General features: G+C 39.7%; 1 protein-coding gene across 1 annotated transcript in view; it reads right to left on the bottom strand.

The window, feature by feature from the left end:
- OXCT1 (3-oxoacid CoA-transferase 1) overlaps positions 1 to 23,586 on the bottom strand; it is an 80,553-nt gene extending 56,967 nt beyond the window's left edge. The window contains exons 1-6 of the mRNA XM_054003286.1: positions 23,372 to 23,586; positions 19,423 to 19,531; positions 18,005 to 18,095; positions 6,505 to 6,640; positions 2,423 to 2,572; positions 530 to 636 (exon numbers count right to left, since the gene is read on the bottom strand). Coding sequence (XP_053859261.1) covers positions 530 to 636; positions 2,423 to 2,572; positions 6,505 to 6,640; positions 18,005 to 18,095; positions 19,423 to 19,531; positions 23,372 to 23,437 — 659 coding nt within the window. The 5' untranslated portion in view covers positions 23,438 to 23,586. The remainder of the gene's footprint in view (positions 1 to 529; positions 637 to 2,422; positions 2,573 to 6,504; positions 6,641 to 18,004; positions 18,096 to 19,422; positions 19,532 to 23,371) is intronic.
- Positions 23,587 to 24,081: the final 495 nt, after the last annotated feature.

Raw genomic sequence — 24,081 nt, 5'->3', positions numbered from 1 at the left:
ACAACATCAAACTTTTCATTGCAAAGATGTTTAAATTCATATGATGCCTTTCCCTACACCTCTGAGATGAAAAAAAACTTTAAACAGTTTTCTTTAGACAGAATCAGTTTTCCCATCACTGACTGGCCAAAGACTGACTCAGTTTCCTTCTCTTCTGTTGTACATGAACCTGTACTTCTTGGGTTAGCCTTTAATTGCTCAAGAAACACACCCAAACTAACAAGAATATTGAAAGAAAGAGAATGTCACTAAGTTTCTCAAAAATCATCATGACTTCGGTCTGCTGTGTCTCATTTTTAACTATGAATGCTTTGTTTCATAGCTATGTTTGAATTCTCAAAATTCATTAGAAAAAGCAATTACATTTTGGTGTTTTATAGCAGTGTAATTTGACAGTAGGGAAAGGCAATATGAAAGAATGTGAAATACGTAAAACATTATTTTGCCATAACACAGGAGACCGGATTCTCCTTCCCATTCACTACCTAAACTGTAAAATAATCTTTTCCCACCAGTAAACAAGTCATACCTGAAAATTATGTTTCCTGCACGATCAGCCTTCCATGCCTTCACAAGAGCAAAATCTCCTGTAATAGATTTCTCTAGAATAAAGTGACGGCCATCAAACTCCCTCACCTACAGAGAAAAGTCCAAAATTGAGATACAGGTTTCTTCCAACAGATTTCACATGGAATACTTATTTTAGGGGTTAATTTTGCAGACAGTTATATTTCAACTTCTTTTTGTACTCTGTAAAGTTTTTACTGAAAAGCTGTATGATAAGAGAGGCATGGAAAGGCTATAAACCCCAGTTTTATCATAGTGTCTCTAGTGAAATCATGAGAATCCATATTCCTCCTGCTCCATCTACTGGAATTAGACATGCTTTGTCCTGCACATCTACCAGCTAACCAAATACTGAAGTGCTAAAGCAGAATTACTGGAAAAGGTCATAAGCACTGCCCAACACCAAATCCAAAATTAAGTCAATTCGAGACAGACTACTCAAATCATTTCATCTAACAGGCTGAGTTTCATTTGGTTTCCCCTGATTTATGATCAATATTTTGAATGAATGACACTGTGCCTGAAATCAAAATATGGAAGAGAGACAGAGCTAGTCTTTCAATCCTATACAGAGAGATTAAAGACCACCTCTCTTAACAATGTAGAAGGTAAGAGTATACACAAATATTACTTGAGAACTTAAAATTGATGAAAGGGGAAGTATGAGAAAAGTGTATCAGACATCAGTGTGCCAGTACCATAAAAGGAGATCTGAGCCTTTACAAAATGACACTTCTGTGCAAAATGGATGTGGAGAATGGAATTGAACAAATTATGCTAGCCATAGTTATTAGACTGAGGAGAGGAAGTGAGATTTTCCCACAAGTGTCAAAAGAAAAACAAATTAAGAAAAATTTTATTAAAATTATAAGCTATTTAACGAACAAAACATTCTTCCAAATGGTAAAACATCATAATGATGTATGCAGTAAAAAAATTAAGGGAATATATTTGCATATACTATATGCATATATATATATGTGTATATATATATAGTATATGCATATACTATATGCATATACTATATGCATATATTTGCATATACTATAATATATTTGCAATATACTATTTTGCAGTATAGATACCGCAAATAGTCATGTATAAAATACATGAAAACCATGGTTTAGGGTGTAATTACCTTTACCCCAGAAATGCGCTTGAGGTGAAATTTAATGTTGTATGCAGCCAAATTGGAGCACACAATATTAGCCCCACCCATTTCTTCAAGAAAAATTATGGCATTGAGACGTCTCTTCCCTTCTCCAAATTCTATATCCAATTTCAAAATGAAACCCTTGCTTCTCCCTTGAAAGCCACAGTCTTTTTATTTCTTTGCAGTTTTAAAAACTGATACTGAATTTCATTTCAAATGTTGGGAAATGCATATTCTGAAATTTGTGTCAGCTGAGCTCTTGCCATTCTAATATGAGAATGCCCCATTTCTTCCAAGGCTGAGCTCCATGTGCAGCTGCAGGGCTGCTTACTGCATATTTAAGTGCAGTATTTAAGGAGCACCTGCCCCACTAACAGGTTTTAGTTTGAATTTAGTTTGAATACACAGCAAACATGGTCAAAGAATGGTCAAGTGAAAAGTAACTCAGCAAGGCAGGCTTTCACTTGGACCAGGTCTTTATGCTAAATCACTCTAGAACTGTAAGAACTTCTTTAACACATCACAGAGGACAGCAGTAAGCAATGGAAGCAAAGCTAATCTGTCTGGTATCATAGACATCCAGTCAACTGAATTTAGTAAAGCTAAATTTAACTCCTTCTTAAACACTTGTTTATCTTGTAAATATGTTAGAAATTAATTTTTCAATGCTGAAGGATTCTTAATGGCAATCACACCTCTTACCTCTCTTGGCTGGCTGGCAATGGCAATGGTGCCATCTGTGTTATACTTGATGGGTGCACCCCCTTCCTGCACCAGCGTCCCATAGCCAGTACTGGTGTAAAATGCTGGGATTCCTGCTCCTCCTGCTCTAATACGTTCAGCAAGTGTACCCTATGGGAAAACACATTTAAGAAATCATCATTTGGGAACAGCAAATCAAACTTTGATGAATGGCTTGCATTAACTTTATTTTATATCCTGCCATTTGTAGGTTTTCCTTCTGCACATAGTAGACATATGTGATCATCTATTTCTTCCTCACATTTTAGCTTTCCCATGTGGGACTAGTACTGGATATGGCAAGAAATGTTTGACACACAGTCATGAACTGCTCAAGATGACACAGTCATACAACTACCTACCATATGCCAGCACTTGGCTATGTCTCCTCTCCTTCGGTTTGTTTCCCAACCAATTATTCTTGAGAAGAGTACAGTGTTATTTTTCTCTTTCCTACCTGGCTACATATCCTAGAAGGTTTTTCTTCTCTAACAGTCCTAAACATTGATGTTCATTCTTCAATATTCTAAGAAAAACTTCAGAACCCACTCCTAGTTGAAACAGCCAAGCATGGCAGATTGAGAAAGCAAGAGGGAGTCCAGTAGTTTGGGTTGCCCATGCCAAGAATACCAAAAAGCTAACAGAGCAGCTTTTATACTCTCTTTGACCACCCCATCTGCACGCTTCTCCTTTTTGGAGAACCCCTGTCCAGCCATAGTACAGGACACTAACAGCAAAAATTCCTCATTCGCCTTAATTATGTATGTATGGCCAAAGATGTGTGTTTCTTTTTCATTAGTGTCATTTCCCAGATTTTTTTTTTATATTCTCCTGGATTCAAAGCAAGACAAAAACATCATGGTCAATTACCAGTTTAACAGCCTCTACAACACAGATTTTACTTTCCCCAGTTATCCTGCCTTCTACCATATACCATATGAAAGAAGCCGTATACCATGGCTTCTGCTTGGTTTTCAAAATCGTGGCTAGAGGCATATGCAAACCATGCAATGATACAGAATCCTATGTTCTAAGAAGCCTTATCATTTCAAGATCTCACCATGATGTCTTCCTTACTGTGCAATAATATAAAAGTTTCCCATTTTGCCTAAGGTTACACCACATTATTTTAGAAAGATTGTTTTTCTTGACACAAGTATTTTAAATCCCCACATCTCCTAGCAGGTAATTAATTCACCTTACTGTTTCCCTTTATATACTGTAGACACATTATTTCCATGCTGGATCTACATAGCTTATCGGTAGTCCACAGAGCCAACTATGTGTCTAAGGAGTTCGTGGTCCCCTAGGTGAAAGTACTGAACATTAAATAGGAAGGAAAAAAATGCATTGTGAGATTTGCGATATTTGAAACATCAGACATGACAAGTGTCTGGCTATCTTCACGTCTGCTGACTGGATATAAAAGGAACTTTTCCACTAATGTCTGTAATTCTAGGAAACATTCTCTCACAGTATCCTCATAGGCAAGCTCAGGAAGAGTGGACTGGATGAGAGGGCAGTGAGATTAATAGAGAACTGTCTCAATGGCAATCCCAGAGCATTACAATCAGTGGCACAGGATCTAGTTGGAGGCCTGTCACTAGTAGTGTCCCCAGGGGTCAATACAGGGTCCAGTTTAACTTTTGAGTAATGGCTTGGAGGAAGGACAGATGCCTCCTCAGCAGATTCACTGATGACACAAAGCTGGGAGGAGTGGCCAATACCCCAGAGAGCTCTGCAGCCCTTCAGAGGGACCTTGGCAGGCTGGAGAGATGGGCAGAGAAAAACACTCCAAAATTCAGCACAGGAAAATCCAGGTTCCTGCACTTGAGAAGGAATGATCCCATGCACCTGTACAGGCCAGGGGCTGACCTGCTGGGAAGCAGCTTGGTGGAGAAGGACCTGGGGCTCCTGATGTGCATGAGCCAGTAGTGTGTCCTTGTGGTGCATCAGGAAAAGGCCAGTGGTGTCCTGGGGTGCATCAGGAAAAGCATCTTCAAGGGTAACAAAGATGCTTTAGGGAATGGAGCATCTCAGTTATGAGGAAAGGCTGAAGGAGTTAGGCCTGTTCAGCCTTGAGCAGAGGTGACTGCTTAGGGCCTTAGGACCTTATCAATGCCTGTAAGTATCTGAAGAAGGGGTGTCAAGAGGAGAGACCAGGCTCTTTTCAGGGGTCCTGAGCAACAGGACAAGAGGCAAGGGGCAGAAACTGATGCACAGGAAGTTCCACCTGAACATGAGGAAGAAATTCTTTACTATGACATTGACCACACACTGAACAGGTTGCCCAGAGAGGTCGTGTAGTCTCCTTCACTGGAGATATTCAAGCACCGTCTGGACACAGTCCTGTGCCATGTGCTCTGGGATGACTCTGACTGAGCAAAGAGGTTGGACCAGATGATCCACTGTGGGTCCTTCCGACCTGACCAATTCTGTGATTCACAAGAGAGGGAGCTCAAGGTACTATTCTTAATAAAAACTTAACACAGTTGTTTTTCCCAGACACATAGTTGTTTAAAGCCTAAATTTTATGTGTCACCTCTGAAAATGCCAGACACTAACATGCCGTAGTCTTTAAAGTTAGAACAACAACTTCACAGAAGTTGATCTCAATAGAACATGACTGATATTGATGATTTTGAGATGTCATTGCATTCATGCTATTTGAGTAGCTTGGCAGTGCTAAAATAATTAAAAATAAGGTGCTAAAAAGTAAAGTTTTAAATTTGCTCATAACAGTATACACAGATTAATTTCGCTAAGTTAATGAACGAGCCAAAAAGGAGTTTGTCGCACAATGAATGAAATCTCCAAATTTGATTCCTACCCCCTAGGTGGCAGGCATTGCACATGCAACATCCCCAAAACCTGCCACCAAAATGGGAACAGAGCAGCTCGTTGACTTCCTTCCCTTTATATGGGGCCACAGTATTGAGCATACTTTATGCCTTTTTCTACAATTTACGTATGTGTGTGTGTGTGTATATATACTTCAGATGAATATAATCTATTATTAATTAACTAATTCAACTAAAGGAATTCACACAAATAACAAGACAGTCAGTGCTTAACAGATGCATGACCCTAAGATGGTGTATTGGCTTTGCAAGGTTTTGGTAGCTAGAAGGGTGAGAATATGCCAGAACCTTCCCCCAGTGTCCACAGAACCAGTGCCAGCTGGTTCCAAGGCTGTGCCCATCAGCAACAGTGGTAGCACCTCTGGGACAGCGTACTGAAGAAGGAGAACCTCTTGCACAGATCCAAGTGCATTGAGAGTAGAGAGGAGTGAGAGTATGTGAGAGGAACAGGCATCAAGGTGAGTGAAGGAGGAGGGTCAGGAGGTGCACGATGTGCCAGAGCAGAGACTCCCCTGCTGCCCTTGGCAAGACCACAGTGAGGCAGCTGTGCCCCTGCAATCCATGGCGGGCCACGTGGGAGCACAAATCCACCTGCAGCCCCTGGAGGATCCCACACTCTAGAAGGAAAATGCCTGAAAGAAGGCTGTGACCCCATGAGAAGCCCGTGCTGGAACAGGCTCCTGGCAGGACCTGGGACCACAAGGAAAGAGGAGCTCATGCTGGAACAGGTTTGCTGGCAGGACTTGTGACCCTGCAGGGAATCCACAGGAAGCAGGAAGAAGGTAGGGTTGGGGTAAAGTATGTGTAGGGGAAGGGAGTGTTAAAATTTGGTTTTACTTCTCTTAGCCCACTCTGATTTGATTGATATAAACAAAATTAAGTTCCCCAAGATGAGTCTATGGTGCCCAAGATCATAACTGGTGAGTGATCTCTCTCTTTACTTATCTCAACCCATGAGTCTTTTGTTATATTTTCTCTTCCCTGTCCAGCTGAGGGGAGTTGAGAGTGAGGCTTTGGTGAGCACCTGGAATCCAGTCAGGGTCAGCCCACCACAGATGGCAAGTGTCTTCTGCACACAAGCAAAACATTTGGATTGCAAAATAATTTTGTAAGAGCACTTAAGCATTATCCTACTCAATATTTTAGATGAAAAGAAATCACCCTCTTAGAGATACTCCTTACCTGTGGTGTAAGCTCAACTTCAAGCTCACCAGATAAATATTGGCGCTCAAATTCAGCGTTCTCTCCAACATACGATGACACCATGCGTTTTATCTGCTTTGTCTGAAGCAGAAGACCAAGTCCAAAATTGTCAACACTATGTAGAAAATACCAGACAAGACAGTTTTATTGTAAAAAAAACCCATTTGATAAGCTGTAATGACTTACAAAAAAGAACAGAGTTATCTCCCCCACACATAAGGAGTTGAAAACAAAAACAAAATTCCAGCATTTTGAGGGTAAAGCATCACAGCTACAATTAAAATTTAATATTTCAGTGTTCAGACCTCATCTTTTCCAAGGACAAAATACATCCAAAACTTCCAGTTAAAGTCACTTCACATGTTAGCAACTAAAAATACCAGCTTGACAAGTGATTTTATTTTACATATCTGCTCCTTTAAAAAACCTTACCAAATTAATAAAAAGTCAGACATGGCTTTGAGTGAATAAAGGCATTTTTGTTTACACTCCTGCTCACTGGGAAAAACACAAGTGATTGCTTAGCAGGCCAAGGACAAAGGCACATTGATATTTATAATGCTAGTTTCTATATGAGGTAAGAGAATGTTTGTATTTAAATTTTCTTATAATAGTAAATAATTAAATCTCTTACTAAATAATCACCTACTCCAACAAAGGATTTTGGCACTACAAACAAGATTTTCTTGTCTATGTCAACTGAAACTGAATGCCAGAGATATTAAACAACATTTTTCTTGTGCCAGTGCTTCTAAAATCCTGATATCATTCATTATGTTTGTATGCTATATTGTGTATTTCTGGATTAGAAACATTTTTCAGGACTTCCTGCAACCAAGGTTTCTCTGTAAAAAAATCAATTCAAGGAAATATGAGGTTAACATATAAATATGGAAATAAATGTAGATGATACTATAAAGACATGTTTTTTTCTCTTTTCTAGCACATTATGCAGGATGCCAGCAGACTGGTACATGTGTGTGAAGCTCCTCTACATTTATGTTGGTCTCTCCATTATATAAGCAGAGAACTCAGTCCCTCTAGAAAAAAGATGCCATGATGCAGAATTACCTCATAAAATATGATGTATATCTGCCATGAGTTGGCTCAATTAAATATGACTCAATTATCCACACAATGGCTTGACATTTCAGGATAAGAAATACAGAAAAATATTAAAATCATCTTTTAAGATATCAATCATTCAGCACTTTTGTAATTAACACATATGTGCTTACAATATATGAATCCTGTTGAAAACACCCTTCCTGAAGAAGTGCTCCAAAGAAAGACCAGATTAAAAAACTTTACTATTATGCAGTATTCATTTTCAAATATAAAAAGTGGAAATGCATGCCAGCCATAGCACAGGCTGCAGTGCTGCAGGTGAAGGGAGAGGGGCTGAGTGAGCAGGACCAGCACCAGCTCTGCCTGTCCCATCACAATACTCTGAGAGCTGTATGGACAGACATGCAGTCCTGGTGCCTTCCCAACTGCATGCAGCATGAGCACTATTTTAAGGTTAGGACTACTTTTAGGAGGTGGCCCACTTCAGTGCATACTCAAGCACTTTGGATGAGAGGAAGTGAAACAAACTTCTCTAACCTGGTTCTCTGAATTTATTCTATGTTATCTAGATACAAAAGAATGTGATTTATTATAAAAGTTTGCTCCACTCTCCAACTCTGACAGGTTAAAAAAAAAGTTAAAAATCTAACCATGATGCAACTTCCAAAATGTTCTGGTGCCAAAGCCTTGGGACTAAAATGTATGTTGCCTAGAAACAACTCGTGTTTCTAAATCCCCACAAGAAAAAAACCCTCCAGTTTTGAAACTAGAAGAACTAAGAATAGAGAAGAAAAAGAAGTCCTGTGGGCAAAAGAGATTACAAAAAAGAATAAAAATAAAAAAGCCAGAATTTCCTGTATAGATTGATTCAAAGCAGGACAATTCCTCTCACATGAAAACCATCAACCTGATGTCTCATTATAAAAGGTAGTAAACAAATGTTTAAAAAGACCAGTCAACATCTGATGGCAGTTAAATGGATTGGTGTAACTATGGCACTGTGTGGCAAAATTGCAGAATTTAAACAAAACTGTACTAGCGCTTTCTAGTGCAGGAACAACAGGAAGCTTCCTGAACTGCTTGCAAGCCAAAGTTTGCAATCTATGTGTATCATTCAGGTGGTTAACATTGCTCTTATCATTACAAGACTTGGAAGTTACCAAATAGAAAAATAAACTTCTGCATGAAGACAATGAAATACTGTGTGCATTGATGTAAGAAAGGATGGAAACAGAGGGTCAGGAGCAGATTTGTAATGGTTAAAGGAATTTCTCCTTCATTTCACTAAGATCCATAATCCTTGTTCCTACATTCTCAGAAGCAGCTACTGAAGCATATTGTCCTTAACAGGATGTTGCATATCATCCTGCAGGATTCCATGTGGATACACTTAATTCCCTGATCTACTACTTTGAGGTATCTTCTATCAAATGAAACTCAGTATTTATGAAGAAATCAAGCAGAAAGTTGTACAAAGGTTATTCTGTCACACTCATGCCAAGTTTGTCTTAAGTCACTCTTTCTCTTCTCCTCAAATGTAGCCAATTTGTTAAAAAGTAAAATTGCTGTGAAGATCTGTTGCTGAGCATACAACAAGGTCATATAAAACATTATTTCCCTAGCACAATGAGAACAGGAATTTCACCTTTCAAAAGCCATGCACCAGGAGGCTCTACCTGCCTGGTAACACAAAATTATTTCAACTCCCGCATGCATTTAATCTTCAGAGCAGCAGCACAAAATCCTGTTGCCATTACTCATATAGGGTTTTTTTAGATGTACATATCTTGAAAGAAAATACACTGCCATCCTTCTCTTTTGAGGATGCAATCTGTATTCAGGTTCCAGCTAAAATAACCCTTTTGCTTTCACATGCATCAGTTTTCATGTCCCTCCAAAAACCCATTTTGAGCACTTCAGCATATTTTATGTTTCCTATATTTTTCTTTTGCATGTCAATGTCCAAGAAACACATATTTCACACAGAAAACACTGTTCTTACTCCTATTTTTCCTACCCTTTGATTTTCCTGTGAGATCTCTATCCAAGATTACAACTTTCAAAAACCCTCCGGTTTATGGATACTTCTCTCAATATAACAGTTCTATGGCAATTTTAAGTTATTAGTTCTCCCTTGCTGTCTTTTGCTTCTTTCTTGATTGTGTGTTTTAAGCACAAGAGCCTTTTGAACTTTTCAGCTTTAACTATGTTTACCCTCAAATGTTACCTATAAAAATTTGCCTGGCAACACTCCACCTATCAAACAGCAACCATAGAAAGAAAAAAAAAAGAACCTTTACTGAGTGCATGAAAAGAATACATCCCATACACCTATTTCAAAAGCTGGATTTGGTCCTTTACAAATTAAAACAAAGGTAAATGGAATAAAAATATGCTGCCCTAGATAGGAAGGAAGAAGGTGTCGCAAAAATTGATACAGTTGTTATGAGTGCAGTCAGAAAAGGAAAAGTACACATAACTGCTAGACACTGAAAGCATTCTTTTACATTCAGATGTGTTTGGATTTCTAGAAGTTTGCCCATTTTGTATTAAGATGAAAAGTGCATCAACAGAATACATGAAATGCATATAGGAAAAGAGAACTAGGCATTGATCAAGGATGTCAGTGACCCAAGTTATGCCAAACTATTGATATAGACAAGAAAAATTAAGGAGCTCTGATCATCAACACATTCATTCCAGTTGTTTTGTCCCTCTCAGATCTACAAAAACATCCTGCCAAAAACTATGTCTGCCTTTTCTAATTTAAAAAATTCAGCAAATATGACTCCCAGACAGATCTAGCTCACACATCTCCAATGTACCAGAAGTGGTCAAAGGCAACATGTCAGTATTTCACTGTAGATAAACAATAAACTGCTGTTCTCAGCTCTTCTTCTTTGGTGTCTCAAGCGTAACACATTCTACAGCATCACATGGAAGAAGAGATTATCTAAGTTTCCAAACTGATAAAAAGCCTCATAGACCAACAAGCCCTACACAGCCTGATGAAGCAGGAAATAAGAATTAGCATTCTTATGCAGAAAAAAAATGGCTACTAGGAATGTCACACACTCTGGCACAAAACATAAAATGGCTTATTGTTAGTGGGGGTTGAGTAAAAGGAAACATCACAAGACAATTACAACTCTCCTCTCTCTCTGCCTTTGTAAAAATATTTATTTGTTTCTAAAATATGTGGGTGTGGTCAAAACAGACTGGCTGCCTTTACTGGATAGAAAGCAGCATCAATTAGAATGAGGGCCTCCTTCTAGATTTCTTGAAGAGATAACTTCCTCCACTAATTGTTCAAAGATCCTCCAGAAGCTGATATTCCTAGGAGATTACACATGACCAGAAATTATTAGTTATGAAATATTAAAAGGAGTATCTTGAGTTTTGGAGAATTAAAACATGTTGATCAAGGAGCTAACATGATACACCCCCTGATCTTCCTCCTCTCATAATTTGGGGACTGGAAAGATAGGAGGGTAAAACTACAACACCACCCCTGAAGACTACAGATTGAGAAGGAAAAGTATGCAGTAAGAATCCTGGGGCAAGGTTCCACCTCAGGCAGAACTAAATATTCTGCAACTAGCTGTTGCTGCAAAAAAAAAAAAAAAAAAAAAAGCACATAAATGGTTGGTTCTACTCCTAGAAAACATTTTATGTAAAGACACCAGTCACCTTCTGGAGATAGACAAGCAGTCTTTTTAGGTATTCATCAGCTCCAAGTGTTACATAATGAAGCATGAAACTTGATAACAGACAGATCTGTTCCAGAGCTAGAAATTTTCTTGACAATAGACTAGGTGTGAGGAAAGGAAACAATTTCCTCTGATATTCTCCATGTAGAAGATGAGAGGCTGATTTTATTTGCAATCTCAGCTTTTCAGTCTTCAAGAGGATTTGCTCCAAGTTACATGAAATCATGCCTTCTGACAGATCCACAATTCCTAAGGAAGACCAGATATGCTTGCCAACTAAAAGGAATCAATCACTACCTGCGTGGCATTTCTTAGTAGCAGAAACTTAAGCTTTCAGGTTCACAGGGGTACCTGACTATAGTATGAAACTTTACCAACATGAAAGTTTACCACTCAAGTTCTTAGGGACACACATTCTTGGGTCCACAAAAATAAAGTATAATCCTGGCAGCACTAGAAAGATCCTTAATGGCTTTGTGCAGAAAATTAATAAATGCCTACTAGATGGTGTTTGCTGGAAGACACTGAACAAAAGTGCAGGCACATCCAGGGCAAAATTAATATAGACAATCACATAACAGTTCTTTACAGCTCATCATCCCCAGTCTTACAGCTGGTCATAACAATGACACTATGTCCCACAATAATTTCCCAACTGTAAGGTTACTGAAGAGCCAGCTCAGATGATACTGTGTTTCTCCTTCTCTGTCCCTCACTTCCCAAAGGGTACCAAGAATGAGAACAAGATGAGGAATAGGAGTTAACCAGCAGATAGAGAAAAACAGATTCAGCTCACAGAAAGGTAATTTATTCAGAGGTATAACGCTTATTTGCCTTGTTGCATCTTGTCTTTAGCCAAATGTCTTGACACTGTCTTCAGGCACCTTCTTTTCCTAGGACATTTTCCCATATGTCTGATTGCAAATTGCTAAATGGAAAGCAAAAAAGGGAGGATGAAGCTCTCTTAAGAAAGAAAAAAGAAGCTCTCTGTAGACTGAAAAAGAGGAAGAAGAGAGAAGTAAGGGTGCTGCTATATGCTATGGCAGTCCTGTTCAGGAGACAATGAGAAGCAGGAATGAGAAGGAAGGAGGGAGGGAGGGAGGGAGGGAGGGAGGGAGGGAGGGAGGGAGGGAGGGAGGGAGGGAGGGAGGGAGGGAGGGAGGGAGGGAGGGAGGGAGGGAGGGAGGGAGGGAGGGAGGGAGGGAGGTAGACTGCTTGTGGAAAATCATAAAGCCCTCTGTGCAAACTGGTGTTCCTGAGCTTTCCTCTCTGTCTACTCCTTCTCTGCAGTGTCTGCACTGGACCCTTGTCCTTCTGCTACTGAAGTATTCTCATGGGAACTCTGTCCTCTCTGCTCTCATAACTTCATCTCAAATCTCACAGCAAAATGGCAGTATTGTTCCTCCACCATCCTCCTCCAAAAATGATGCTCTTCTCCTGTGACAGTGATGGGTGCAGGCATATAGGCCAAGTCCATATAAGGCAGATAACTTCTGAAGAGGAGAAATACTGTACATTGCATGGTTACATCAGCAGCAGTCTCCTCTCTCCACATTCCTTTCTGGTATGAAATGGTGTACTGTATTTTTATAAAACAACTTTATTCAGAATGTCTAAAATGTACCATATTTTTCCTTCACAGAGAAGGTATATCATATAGAAGTAATCTGATAAATATTTAAATTTCATCGTAAATGTATCACATTTCAAAAGTCACCTAGCCAAAAGATAGGTTTAACATCCATTGTCATTTCTACAACCAATTCCTCAACCATGCTGAGTTCTATATCTATTTTTTTCTCATTTGTCATTACAACCAGAAAGTCATCTCCACAGCTGATTTCTCAATAGTTCCACATAGTACAAAGCTAGTACAATTTGCCCTGCCAAAATCCTAAATCGCCTCCACACTAAAATTAGCTAGATGACCTAGGCAGATTTTCAGGGATTTGCAGTTCAAACAGTGTCAGCAATTTAACAACTGTAATAAAGCATCTGATTAGATTCTTTATAAAGAATGCAGACATTTTTTTTAAAAAAATCAAATTCAAATAATCAAATTCACTGAAAATATATAGCCTCCTGATTTTAGCACTTTGCCGTGTGTAGGATTTTACATAACTCCACTCTTCTCTCTCTACCAAGAGAGGTAGGAGTCTCTGGTGGCCTTCTTTTTCATTTCTGAAAATATATTAAATTTGGGATATTTGAAGAATTTCTTTTGAATATACAAAAATGTCACACACAATGTAAGATACTCTGAGTATCACCTTCATCTCACCTCTGTGTACATACAAACCTCTTTGCCTGTTCCTCAGACATTTTTAGTTACGTTTAACTTTCTGAATCAAGAGATTATCTATTTTTTTCCACTAAAACCACTCAATACTTAATACTATATGGAAAAATTTCACAACGTTCTGTGAATTTAAAACAATTTTCCACATGACAGTATTTTTTTATATACACATTTACATTTGAATATGTTTTTACTAAGCATAAGTAATATAAAGACAGATAGACAGATACATACATACATACATACATACATGTTTTAGTAAGAATAACAGTGGAATTAAGCCACATGAGTTACATGTAAGAAAAACCAGGGAATCCATGGCAAAGATGGCAGACACATTCTGGTTTTAACAGAAAAATAACAACTGAAAAATGAGATTACCTTAACTTACATTAATGAGTAAATTTATTACAAATGAATTTACATTTATTACAAATAAATGAGATAACCTTAACTTACAGAACATTCATCAAACCTGTCTTAAATCCAAATTATTTAATTGCAAAGAATATAAAGATACATTTTGTGCTTTAGAATATGGGGTGCAGTACGTTTACCACTGCATCTGATCCCATAGAGTACTGCCTTTTGGGGATTTGGGAACCACAAATAGCCCAGCCCATTAAGAAAACAAGAGTATTATGCTTAACAGAGCTAAGTAATGGCACTCAGGCATCATGCTCAAAAGCGCAAGTGCTTATCTCAAAGTCATCTTTTCCTTCCTAATGTATAACACTGTAACTTTAAAAGACCTTCAAAAAGAATAGAGACCAACGGTTCAAAAAACTGATAATGCCTTATAAGAACACAGTCTGAACCAGTGATAATCTGACAGATGCTGTCAATCTCCTTTCAGATGATCGCCCAGGTGATAGGCAATTATGATCTTAACTGTGACTTCTCTATTTTTAGTGTAAGTGAAAACCTTTTGTTCAACACTACTGCATTCAAAAAGGATGCATTTTTAAGTCTCAAAATAAGACAAAACCAAAATTTGATAAAACAATCAAACTACACACATAGTTATCACAAATAATGGGCTTCATTTTCAGTCTGCCTATTCAGGCGGTAGATACAATGAAAATGCTGATTTCAGTATGTGATTATAGCCAAAATTATTTATCTGTTTTATTAAGCACAATTAATTAAAAATAATAATTTCATGCACATTTTTAACTTTCATTTTAAATATTTGGCTATGTTGACAGTTTTTATTGCAACACAGGTCCTGAAACAACAGGTAACCTGCATTAGGAAAGTCTTAGCATAGGCTGAGCCAATACATCCAAGTCCCAAGTTCCAAGTAACTTTAAATCAGTACGCAACAAGATACTATGACATTACATGGGTAGGAGAAAACAGCCAAAAAGGTACTATATACTAATCACAGCTATATTGGAAATTTACTGAATTAATGTTTAAAACGAGATTTTTAAAATTTATTTATTTATTCATCCTTTCACTTTCATGTATTTAAAATTTATTATTACTTATTAAAATATATTTTAATATATTTTTATTAATTTTAATACTAGTAAATGTGGAACAAATCAAATTAAAACAGGAATGAAGAAAATCTGTAATAAAATGTATTTTAGTAGCCTAATAAAATGGAATACTCTCAATTTAAAGGGCTTACAAAAACACAGTGCAAATAAAGTATTTACAGGATGAACAATATAAGCAAAACAAGTTATAAGAGAAGGTGTGAGAGGATATATTTTAGAAGCACACCTATCTATCGCAGTTATCTTGTAGTATTGCCCTGGTTCACAAGCTTCAGTTTCCCCTGCAGCAAGTTGTGTAAATACCAGAGGTACTGGATATTTGAACTGCTTTACTTTCAAACACTTTGCCTTGTTTGGCTTGGCAAAAGAGTAACTGCTCTTAAAGGTGCTGTTTCACTGGCTAGCACACAGCATGAGCACGAGCATAATGTGCAGCAGCAGACAGTAAGCTAAGCAGTGTGACAAAGAGCACCCCATACACTACTGTAAAACCTGTCATTGAAAAGCCTTAAATAGGTCAAAAACAGGACTTCACTTGCCAGCAATTACATGATTTGAACAAGTTTTTGCAGGAGGAATCTTCTCCCAGTTACACTGCAGCACAGAACAGTAAGTATGATGTGAACTTGTGAACATCCTACTCGTTCAAAGTTGTTTCCAGACACTGCCAAGCATTTCTAGGCTCTGCTAAACCTTGTTTCCAGCTAGAAAATTTGGCAAGAACACTTCAGGACTTCCTAATTACTGCTTTCCCTTAGATGTAAGCGAATCGCTGTCTCCATTGCTGCTATTTTAGCTATAAACAGACAGCTCTGTAACATTCCATGGTTCTCACATATTGAAAGGCATGTGACTTAATCCATGTAGCTGCACTGCTCTCCAGAATAGGCTGTCTGTCTGCACACTTGGCTCCTTCCCTGCTCCAATTACAAGCTGCTTGCTAACCCCCACAGGACAAGAAAACCTGACCACAACCAATTACCTCCTATGTGCTGGAAGAGCTGGAGAAAAGAAAGCAGCTGCAGTCAAGAAACTGAAACACAGCCAGGCATCAACTGCAACACAAGGTCACCAAAGAAAAGCACACTAAACCATATGGCAATTTGGAAGTGGCAAATTACTCATTCCACAAAATGCCTGACACCTCAACATTACAGGAACAATTGACCCTTTGAATATGACTGCTGTAGGGTATATGACTGCTGTGCTACTTCAGTTGTAAAAGCATTTACTAGCGTTCCAATATTTGATAATACCACTAAACCTTTGGACATGGTATTAGAAGATGCTAAGAAGATGCATGGTATTAGAAAAGCATGCTTTTTTACAGGCTAATTAGAAGATTAAAAATTGTATCAATTGCTGTGACAAAAATTCTGACTTTATTTCTGACAACAGCTGTGTTTTAACCTGGTTCCCAGACACTACCATACTCTAGCAGGCTAAGTTCCACATAGTAGTAATAGGGTAAATGCAAAGATAGATTAAACAGTTATTTTATTATTAATTATATTTCAAAATAAATTATATTGTTCAACAGGAGAGTAAAACTTGTATTTTTACAAACTAGACTTTTAGAAAAAACTCTAGATGCCCTTGAGCATTTTCAAATTGTTACACTGTTCTGTGAGGAACTCTCCAGACTTCCATGAATGTTCATAAAAAACTAATTTCAAGAGAACAGGAATTAAATTTTGCTTTCCTGCCAACAGCCAATAGTTTTACAGAAATCACTTCCGCCTCAAAACCCAAAGAACTTTCAGGAAAGTTAACATTATTTCAACATAAATTAATTTTAATCTATAACATCAGCAACTATATTCAGAATACAATACAAAATGTCTTCATTTTCATCCTATTGCACAGTGCTCCTCTTTCTACTTTTTCTCATATTCAGACTTTCACCTCCTCTTCAGGAACACGTGTGCAATCTCTCTATCTGCAAATATTTGTATGTTATTCAAAAATAAGACTATGAGGAAAGTTAATGATCTCTACTGTAGTGCTTGATCTTTCCACTCAAAATTACTTCTCTTTCTTTCTCCTTTTTATCATCCAGCAGAAATTGTTTCCCACAAGATTCTAAGGAGCTTAAATTTGACAGTGTATGTACCAAACAAATCATCTGTTATCCAATGAATGTGCAATTAATATTTTACATATTAATATTTTAATTTCATTTATATTTTCATCGATGCACTTCAACAGAAGTGGTTGTGGTTATTTCTCTATATGGAAATCATTAGGTATTGTGGAGCTTACTACAATGAACATCTTGTGTAAAAATTAGCCTGAATGAGAAGATGAAAGATTATACATGAAAGAAGTATTCTCAATTTCAACTCCACATGAATTTCTTAAGGGGCAAACATTTAAAAAAAAAAATCAAAAATCTGAAGACCTATTAAAGAGACTCTCCATTCATTCATCATAGATATTCTCTGCTGTTTTTGTGTTCCTTGGAGTTTTTTTAAAGTAACAAATACAGTAAAAGGGTCAGAAAGCACCAAACTAAGTTTAAAAAATATATTCCTATTTGAAACTTTACAAAAAAACATACACACAAAATCACTGATACTAGATTTAAAGCCTCTCAGTTAGACTTTTACAGCCAACCAGTTAAATATACATAAATTTACATATAAATATTTACAGTAATATAACTGCAGTAACTGCAACTCTACACCATGACAATTGGTCCCTGACAAAGTCAAGTATACATATAGTACCGAGCTTCCTGGGCTCCTTCCAAAAATAACACTTTCAAACCAAGCTGTCTGGTTAATATAAAATTATGATGGTGAAAAGAAAGATTTTTTCATATATATCAGCCTTTTCACATAATTGGAATTTTCAGTCTGTACTTATTAAACCACAGACATATGAATACCTACCCTGCATTGTTACTGACTGCTGTTATTCCCTTTACTCCAGTCTTCAATAAACCCCCAATAAGGTTTTCAGGAATCCCACACAATCCAAAACCTACAGAAAATAAAAAAAAAAAAAAAATTGTTTATGTAACAAGTGTTTGAATGTTCAGAAGTACGGGAATTAAAAGGAGCTTCTGAGAAGCTCCTTAGTTAACTAAATAAATCAACATTTCCAGAAAGACTCTAGTACTGGAATCTCCCACTTTCCAGACACTTCCTAGTGTGGAGAAAGCTCTTTACCCATCAGAGTGGGCCTTTAGGGAAGTGCCCCAAGACCATGGCTCTCCTTATGTGTGTCCTCCCTGTACCCGTTATTCCTCCTTCTCTTTCTACCCATTTAATCTTCCTATCTTTGCTGCACACCCCAAAGCTTAGCCTGTGTAATTAGGTGATAAAACTCTGGAGTCTGAACACCCTTGAGAGGATATCTGCCTGGAATCACAGTAATCTAGATCTCCACCAAGGCACAAGAGCCTCACACTCCCATCTATTATGCAAGAGTCCAGTACATCTAAAATGAAATAATAAGTCACACTACAAGCACTACCTTTTCACAGGATCATGGAATCAATTAGGTTCTAAAAGACCCCTAAAATCTTCAAGGCCAGCCTATCTTGGCCTCAAATCTTCTTTTCTTCACGAATTAATAACAACAAAAACAAAATTCTTGCAGAAAGAATTTTGCCTTGATATACATCTCCATTGAAGTGTTTTACAATGTTACATTCATTACTTCTGCAATATTAAAACAACCTAAGAAATAGATAAATCACTTTTTTTAAAATGCAGATTGCACAGCATGAAATTGTGGAAAGCGCCTAGAATATCCAAAAGTTCAAGTGACAGTGAAAGTTAGTATGATGCAACTTGTTGACTCTTCTGGAAATACCACACATAAGCATTAAGTGATACATAGATAAGTATTATCTTCACTTCCTAACACAGGAACAGGTTAGGCAGTTTGTTGAAGGTCACAGAGACCCAAAGACTAGGCAGACAAAAGATACAGAGAATGCAAACAAAATAATCAAACCACGTGAAATGACAATGTGAAACCATGTTAAATAATGAAAATAACAATGCTATCTTGAAAAACCCAAGTTCACTTTCTGGATTCAACCAAATAGAGTCCAGTTTTTGCTAGTGGGGAAAAAAAAACCTATTTTTCTAAGGTTTTTTCCCCTTCCCTATGACACAACCTGGACTTTCTCACTGAAAGAGTATGGCCCTCATGAGCAGAGTAGGAAACCACTTGTTTAAAAAATCATGCAATTCCATGGATTCTCAAATTAGTTAATAGTAAAAGAAACACGGTAAATGAGTAAAAGGTATCTCGTTAACATAACATGATTGCAACCATAAACAATCTAAATATTTACCACCAACGAGTATAGTTGCCCCATTGGGTATATCTTTCACAGCTTCAACAGGATCAGTGTAAAATTTGGTGTTGCGATGACAGCTGGTAGAAAAATAGCATCCACAGATCTGCAACAACAATAAAAGAAACATGAGAATAAACAAAAGACATTAGACAGTAGTTTTGTAATGAAGACCATGCCTCTGGCTAGGTAAGGGGGAAATAGATACAAAAAGATACTGCTGCTGTAAATACTAAGGGGGGTATGAGGGGAAGGGAGAGCAGAGGTGAGAAGGGAGGGAAGTAAAGTACAGGTTTCCAAAACAAGAGAATTCCATCCCGAATTACTGACAAATAGTTCCTTTCTGAGAACAGATTTACAAATGCAATTCCTCAGCACAAGTTGGAGCCATCCACAGACTCCTTAAACCTATATATTGCTACATGAGCTTCATAGACATCCAGACACTAAACATAAACAGAAACTGCTCAAAGAAAGACAACACCCTCACAAAATTTGAGTGGAAGCCACGGAACAATAGGAATGACAGCATTGTAGTGGCAGTATGGTAAGCAGGGACACCCTTCCACAGAGTGAACCCTCCCCCAGTTTCCTTGTGCAGTCTTAGAGCTTTCTAACGCAGATCCACGTGTTGTTGAAGAACAGCCCATAATCAAGAAGACTCTAAGAAATGCATGAAATATGGAGGGCAAGAGGGAAATCAATATAAATCCCACCCCTGAACCTGGACCTCACAGTGCAAAGCCATTACACAGTAGTCGTTATAACTTATGTATGTAATGTTTAGTACTTAGTCACAGTTACGTTTTTTTCTCTTTAAGTATTTATCACTAATACCATGCATTAATACTACTCAAGTATTTGTTCAGGCACCAGAAGAAAAATTAACACCTAAATCATGATGTTGAAACAAACTCAGTAAATTCAGAAAATCTGGAAGCTAAAGTACTACCTACTGTTGTTTCAAGTTCTAGCTTGACAGCAGAAGTGAAAAAAATTATACTGTGAAAGAGAGAGAAAAAATAATAAATAAACAAGGTAATCTACACATTTTGAAGACAATAGTCAAATTCTTCCCTGAAGAGTTACCTTAAGAGTTACCTGGAGTTACAACCAGGGCAACTAATTTTGCCTCAGTTTCAATATTACACAAGCTGTTCTCTTTTTATAATTAAAACTGCAAGAGTTTATACTGAATATTAAGAAAACCCTTCTGAATGGAAGCTTACCTCCTTCCCAGTGGAGACCCTGATGTTCCTCTGTTTTGATGGTCTCAATAAAAAATCAGTATGTGGGTCATAAGAAACAATGTCATGTGAGAAAAACTGCAACAGCCTTCTGCATGCCAAATTATACCATGAATGTTTCGCCACTGATCCATGGTACTCGAAAAGTCACGGAGTCAGGTGCAGTCCCTTGAGACTTCCCTGAGGGAAACGTTGCACCCATCTTTAAAAAGGGTAAAAAAAGAGGACCCCAGGACTACCAACCTGTCAACCTCACCTCTGTGCCTGGGAAGGCCATGACACAGCTCCTCCTGGAAGCTGTGCTAAGGCACAGAAGGACAGGGAGATGACTCAGGACAGCCAGCACAGCTTCACTGAGGGCAAGCCCTGCCTGATCATACTCCTTCTGTGATGGACTGACCACATTAGTGGACAAGGGAAGGGCTATGGATTCATCTGCACTTCTATAACGCCTTTGACACAGTCCCCTACAACATCCTTGTCTCTTAATTGGAGAGAGATGGATTTAATTGCATGGATTTGGTGGATGAGGAATTGTTTGGATGGCCACAACCAGAAGGGAGTGGCCAAAGGCTGAGAGTCCTGATGGACATTGGTGTTCCTCAGGGGTTCGTGCTGGGACCAAGACTGCTTAATATCTTCATCAATGACAGAGAGAGATCACACTCAGATAGTTTGCAGGTGACACCAAGCTAACCAGTGCAGCTGATAACCCTAAGGGACACAATGCCATCCAGAGGGACCTGGGCAAGTTCAAGAAGCATGTCCATGGGAATCTTAAAGAGCTCCACAAGGCCAAATGCTGGTGCTGCACCTGCATCAGGGAAATCCCAGGCCTGTACAGACTGGGAGAGGAACTCATTGACTAACTGGTGCTGCGGGTGGGTGAGAGGCTGGACATGCCCCAGCTATCACTATTGGACACAAAATGAGTACACAGAAGCTTGATAAGTTCAAAAGAGAAAAGACCTAGTTTTATTTAAATATCTGGTACTTATAGAATTCCAAAGGTGACCGTGGATTGGAGGATGGAATTACCACTTCTCCAACCACACTGGTCCAAAGATCAATCAATCATTTCTCTCCACTCACAGAGAACTACGTAAACTATTCTATTTATACATGAAATTGTGTGGGAACTCTGACTCTCAAATATGTAAACATTATCAGAAGGCTAAAGAAGCTTTATGAGAACTTTAAAACTTTCAAAAGAACCATAAAAGAGAACTTAACACTTTTAAAAATCAGGGCAACACCCCAGCCATTGGCACTCACAGCCCAGAGAGCCAAACGTGTCCTGGGCTGCATCCAGAGCCCCATGGGCAGCAGGGGAGAGAGGGGATTCTGCCCCTCTGTTCTGCTCTGGTGAGACCCACCTGGAGCACTGCATGCAGCTCTGGGGTCCTCTGAATAGGAAGGACATGGACCTGTCAGAGCAAGTCCAGAGGAGTATTAGGTGCTGGCAGCTTTGGGAATCACAGTACAACAGGGCTGCAAGAGGGCTTGAGGGCCAGGGCTGGAAGGAAGCCAGGCCTCTGCTGTGTCCCTGTACCTACGCACAGGAAAGTATTTCAGAGGCCACGTGGTACCTTTTCTTTAATCTTCCTGACCGTGTGCAACAGTGGTGAACAGAGAAGCATGTGTTACACAAGTGTGCATTCGAAGGTTGGATGTCTCTAATGCATGTATCTGCTCTTCTATCCTAAATATGTTCCTCTCCTTGTCCCTTTCCTACCCACCCCGTTGTTTGAGAGCAATGGGCTTTCAGGGACCTGAGGCACCAGGAATCACCCATGCTTTCCTGCACACCAAGGCAGCAAGCTAAGACCTCAGGAACTGGTGGCAATTCTGGCAGGTTTAAGGAAGTAACATGGGGAGAGATTAGCCCCTTCCTAGAATAATCAACAGATTTTAATTATCTGGAAAAGGAAAAATATGGCATAGTAAAGAAGACCTGAAAGTGCTAAGATTTGTTCATAAGGATATCAGTAGTAAACACAGGTGTGAGAAGGTGAGCTTTTTCAAATAAAATAAATTAAGAAAAGCCACAGAGACACTTCTGGCTGAAGAAACAAAAAAAATAACTTTGCTATGGTTACATGTGGGCTGGAAACCATTAAATCCGTGAGATTTTGCAGAAGCTTCCTATACGAAGGGAGCTGCACGGCTGCACAGCACACATTTATGGGTAGCAGGAGATGGCGGGGCTGCCAGCGAGCTTTGCACACCTGCTGCTGCGGGAGGGGAGGCGGTGAGAGCGACATGGGAATACACAGTAACACACTTGTAACTGTGCTGCCTTTTGAAATTATGGGGATCTAAATTAATAATAATAAATTAAATATAAAAACAAAACCAAAAAACCTCAAAGCCAGCCCTCCTTGCCAGCCTCTCAAGGTCACCGCATCCCCACCCGCTGCCGGGCCCGGGCCTGCGGCGCGGCCGCGCTCTGCCCTCCCTCCTCCTCCCGCCGCCCGCGGGGCTGCGCGGGACAAACCGCGCACGAACAAAGCCATCGCTTCCCCGCGGGGCGAGAAGCGCTGCCCCCGGGCGGCCGTCCACCCGGGGCTCGGTACCCCCGGCCACACAGGCCGACCCGGCGCGGGCGGTTGCGAGTGGGGGCTCCGCCAAGGTCACCCGGCGGGCAGGGCGAGGCGGAGGGGCTCGGACCCGCCTTCCCCGCCGCCCCTCGTCCTTACCTCAGCCCTGCGTGCGGCGGGAAGGAGGATGCGGCGGCCGGGGAGGAGGAATTTGAACGCCGCCATCTTCGCGTTGCGCGGCTGTCGGGGAGCAGAGGGGCGTCGGGAGCCGGGCCGGGCTGGGGCGGCGGCTGTGGGAGCCCAACGCGGAACGCGGGAAGCAGCAGCGGCGGGACAACGGAACCCGCGGGCGGAGGGAGGCCGAGGGGCTCGGCCCTGACGTGTGCTGACGTCGGTGCGCCCGAGGCGGGGCCGCCGACCGAGGGGGGCCCGAGGCTTGAGTGCCTCCCGTCTCCCCTCGGCCGCCTGCTCCGCCCGGGACCCGGGAGAGCTGTCCAGCCGCCCCGCGCCTGCCGAGCACAGGCAGCCCGTCCCGGGTGCTGTCCCACGGGAGGGAGCAGCCCCCACTCCGCTCCATCGTCATCGTGGTCCGTCGTGGTTTGTTCATAAAAACCATCAGAACCCGCGCAAAACACAGGTGGGCAAACGGTATCAACCAGCGGCACATCAGTATTACAATGTTACAATCACTTCAGAAAACAAGAGCTTTTCCTGGTTTTCTTTCCTTTTTCCTGTTTTCCTTTCCACGATTTCCACAGATGGACAACTCAGAAGTGCCATCTCAGCCGTTTCCCCGATAAAGTTAAGGTGGCTTAAATTTCTGTGTTGTCACTTTATGACCAAAGACTAGCAGCACAAGAATTAGGCAA

Source organism: Vidua macroura, chromosome Z, assembly GCF_024509145.1.
Source record: "Vidua macroura isolate BioBank_ID:100142 chromosome Z, ASM2450914v1, whole genome shotgun sequence".
Classification (NCBI taxonomy): domain Eukaryota; kingdom Metazoa; phylum Chordata; class Aves; order Passeriformes; family Viduidae; genus Vidua; species Vidua macroura.
Note: the sequence above shows the minus strand (reverse complement) of the source record. Positions and strands in the feature narration are given on the sequence as shown.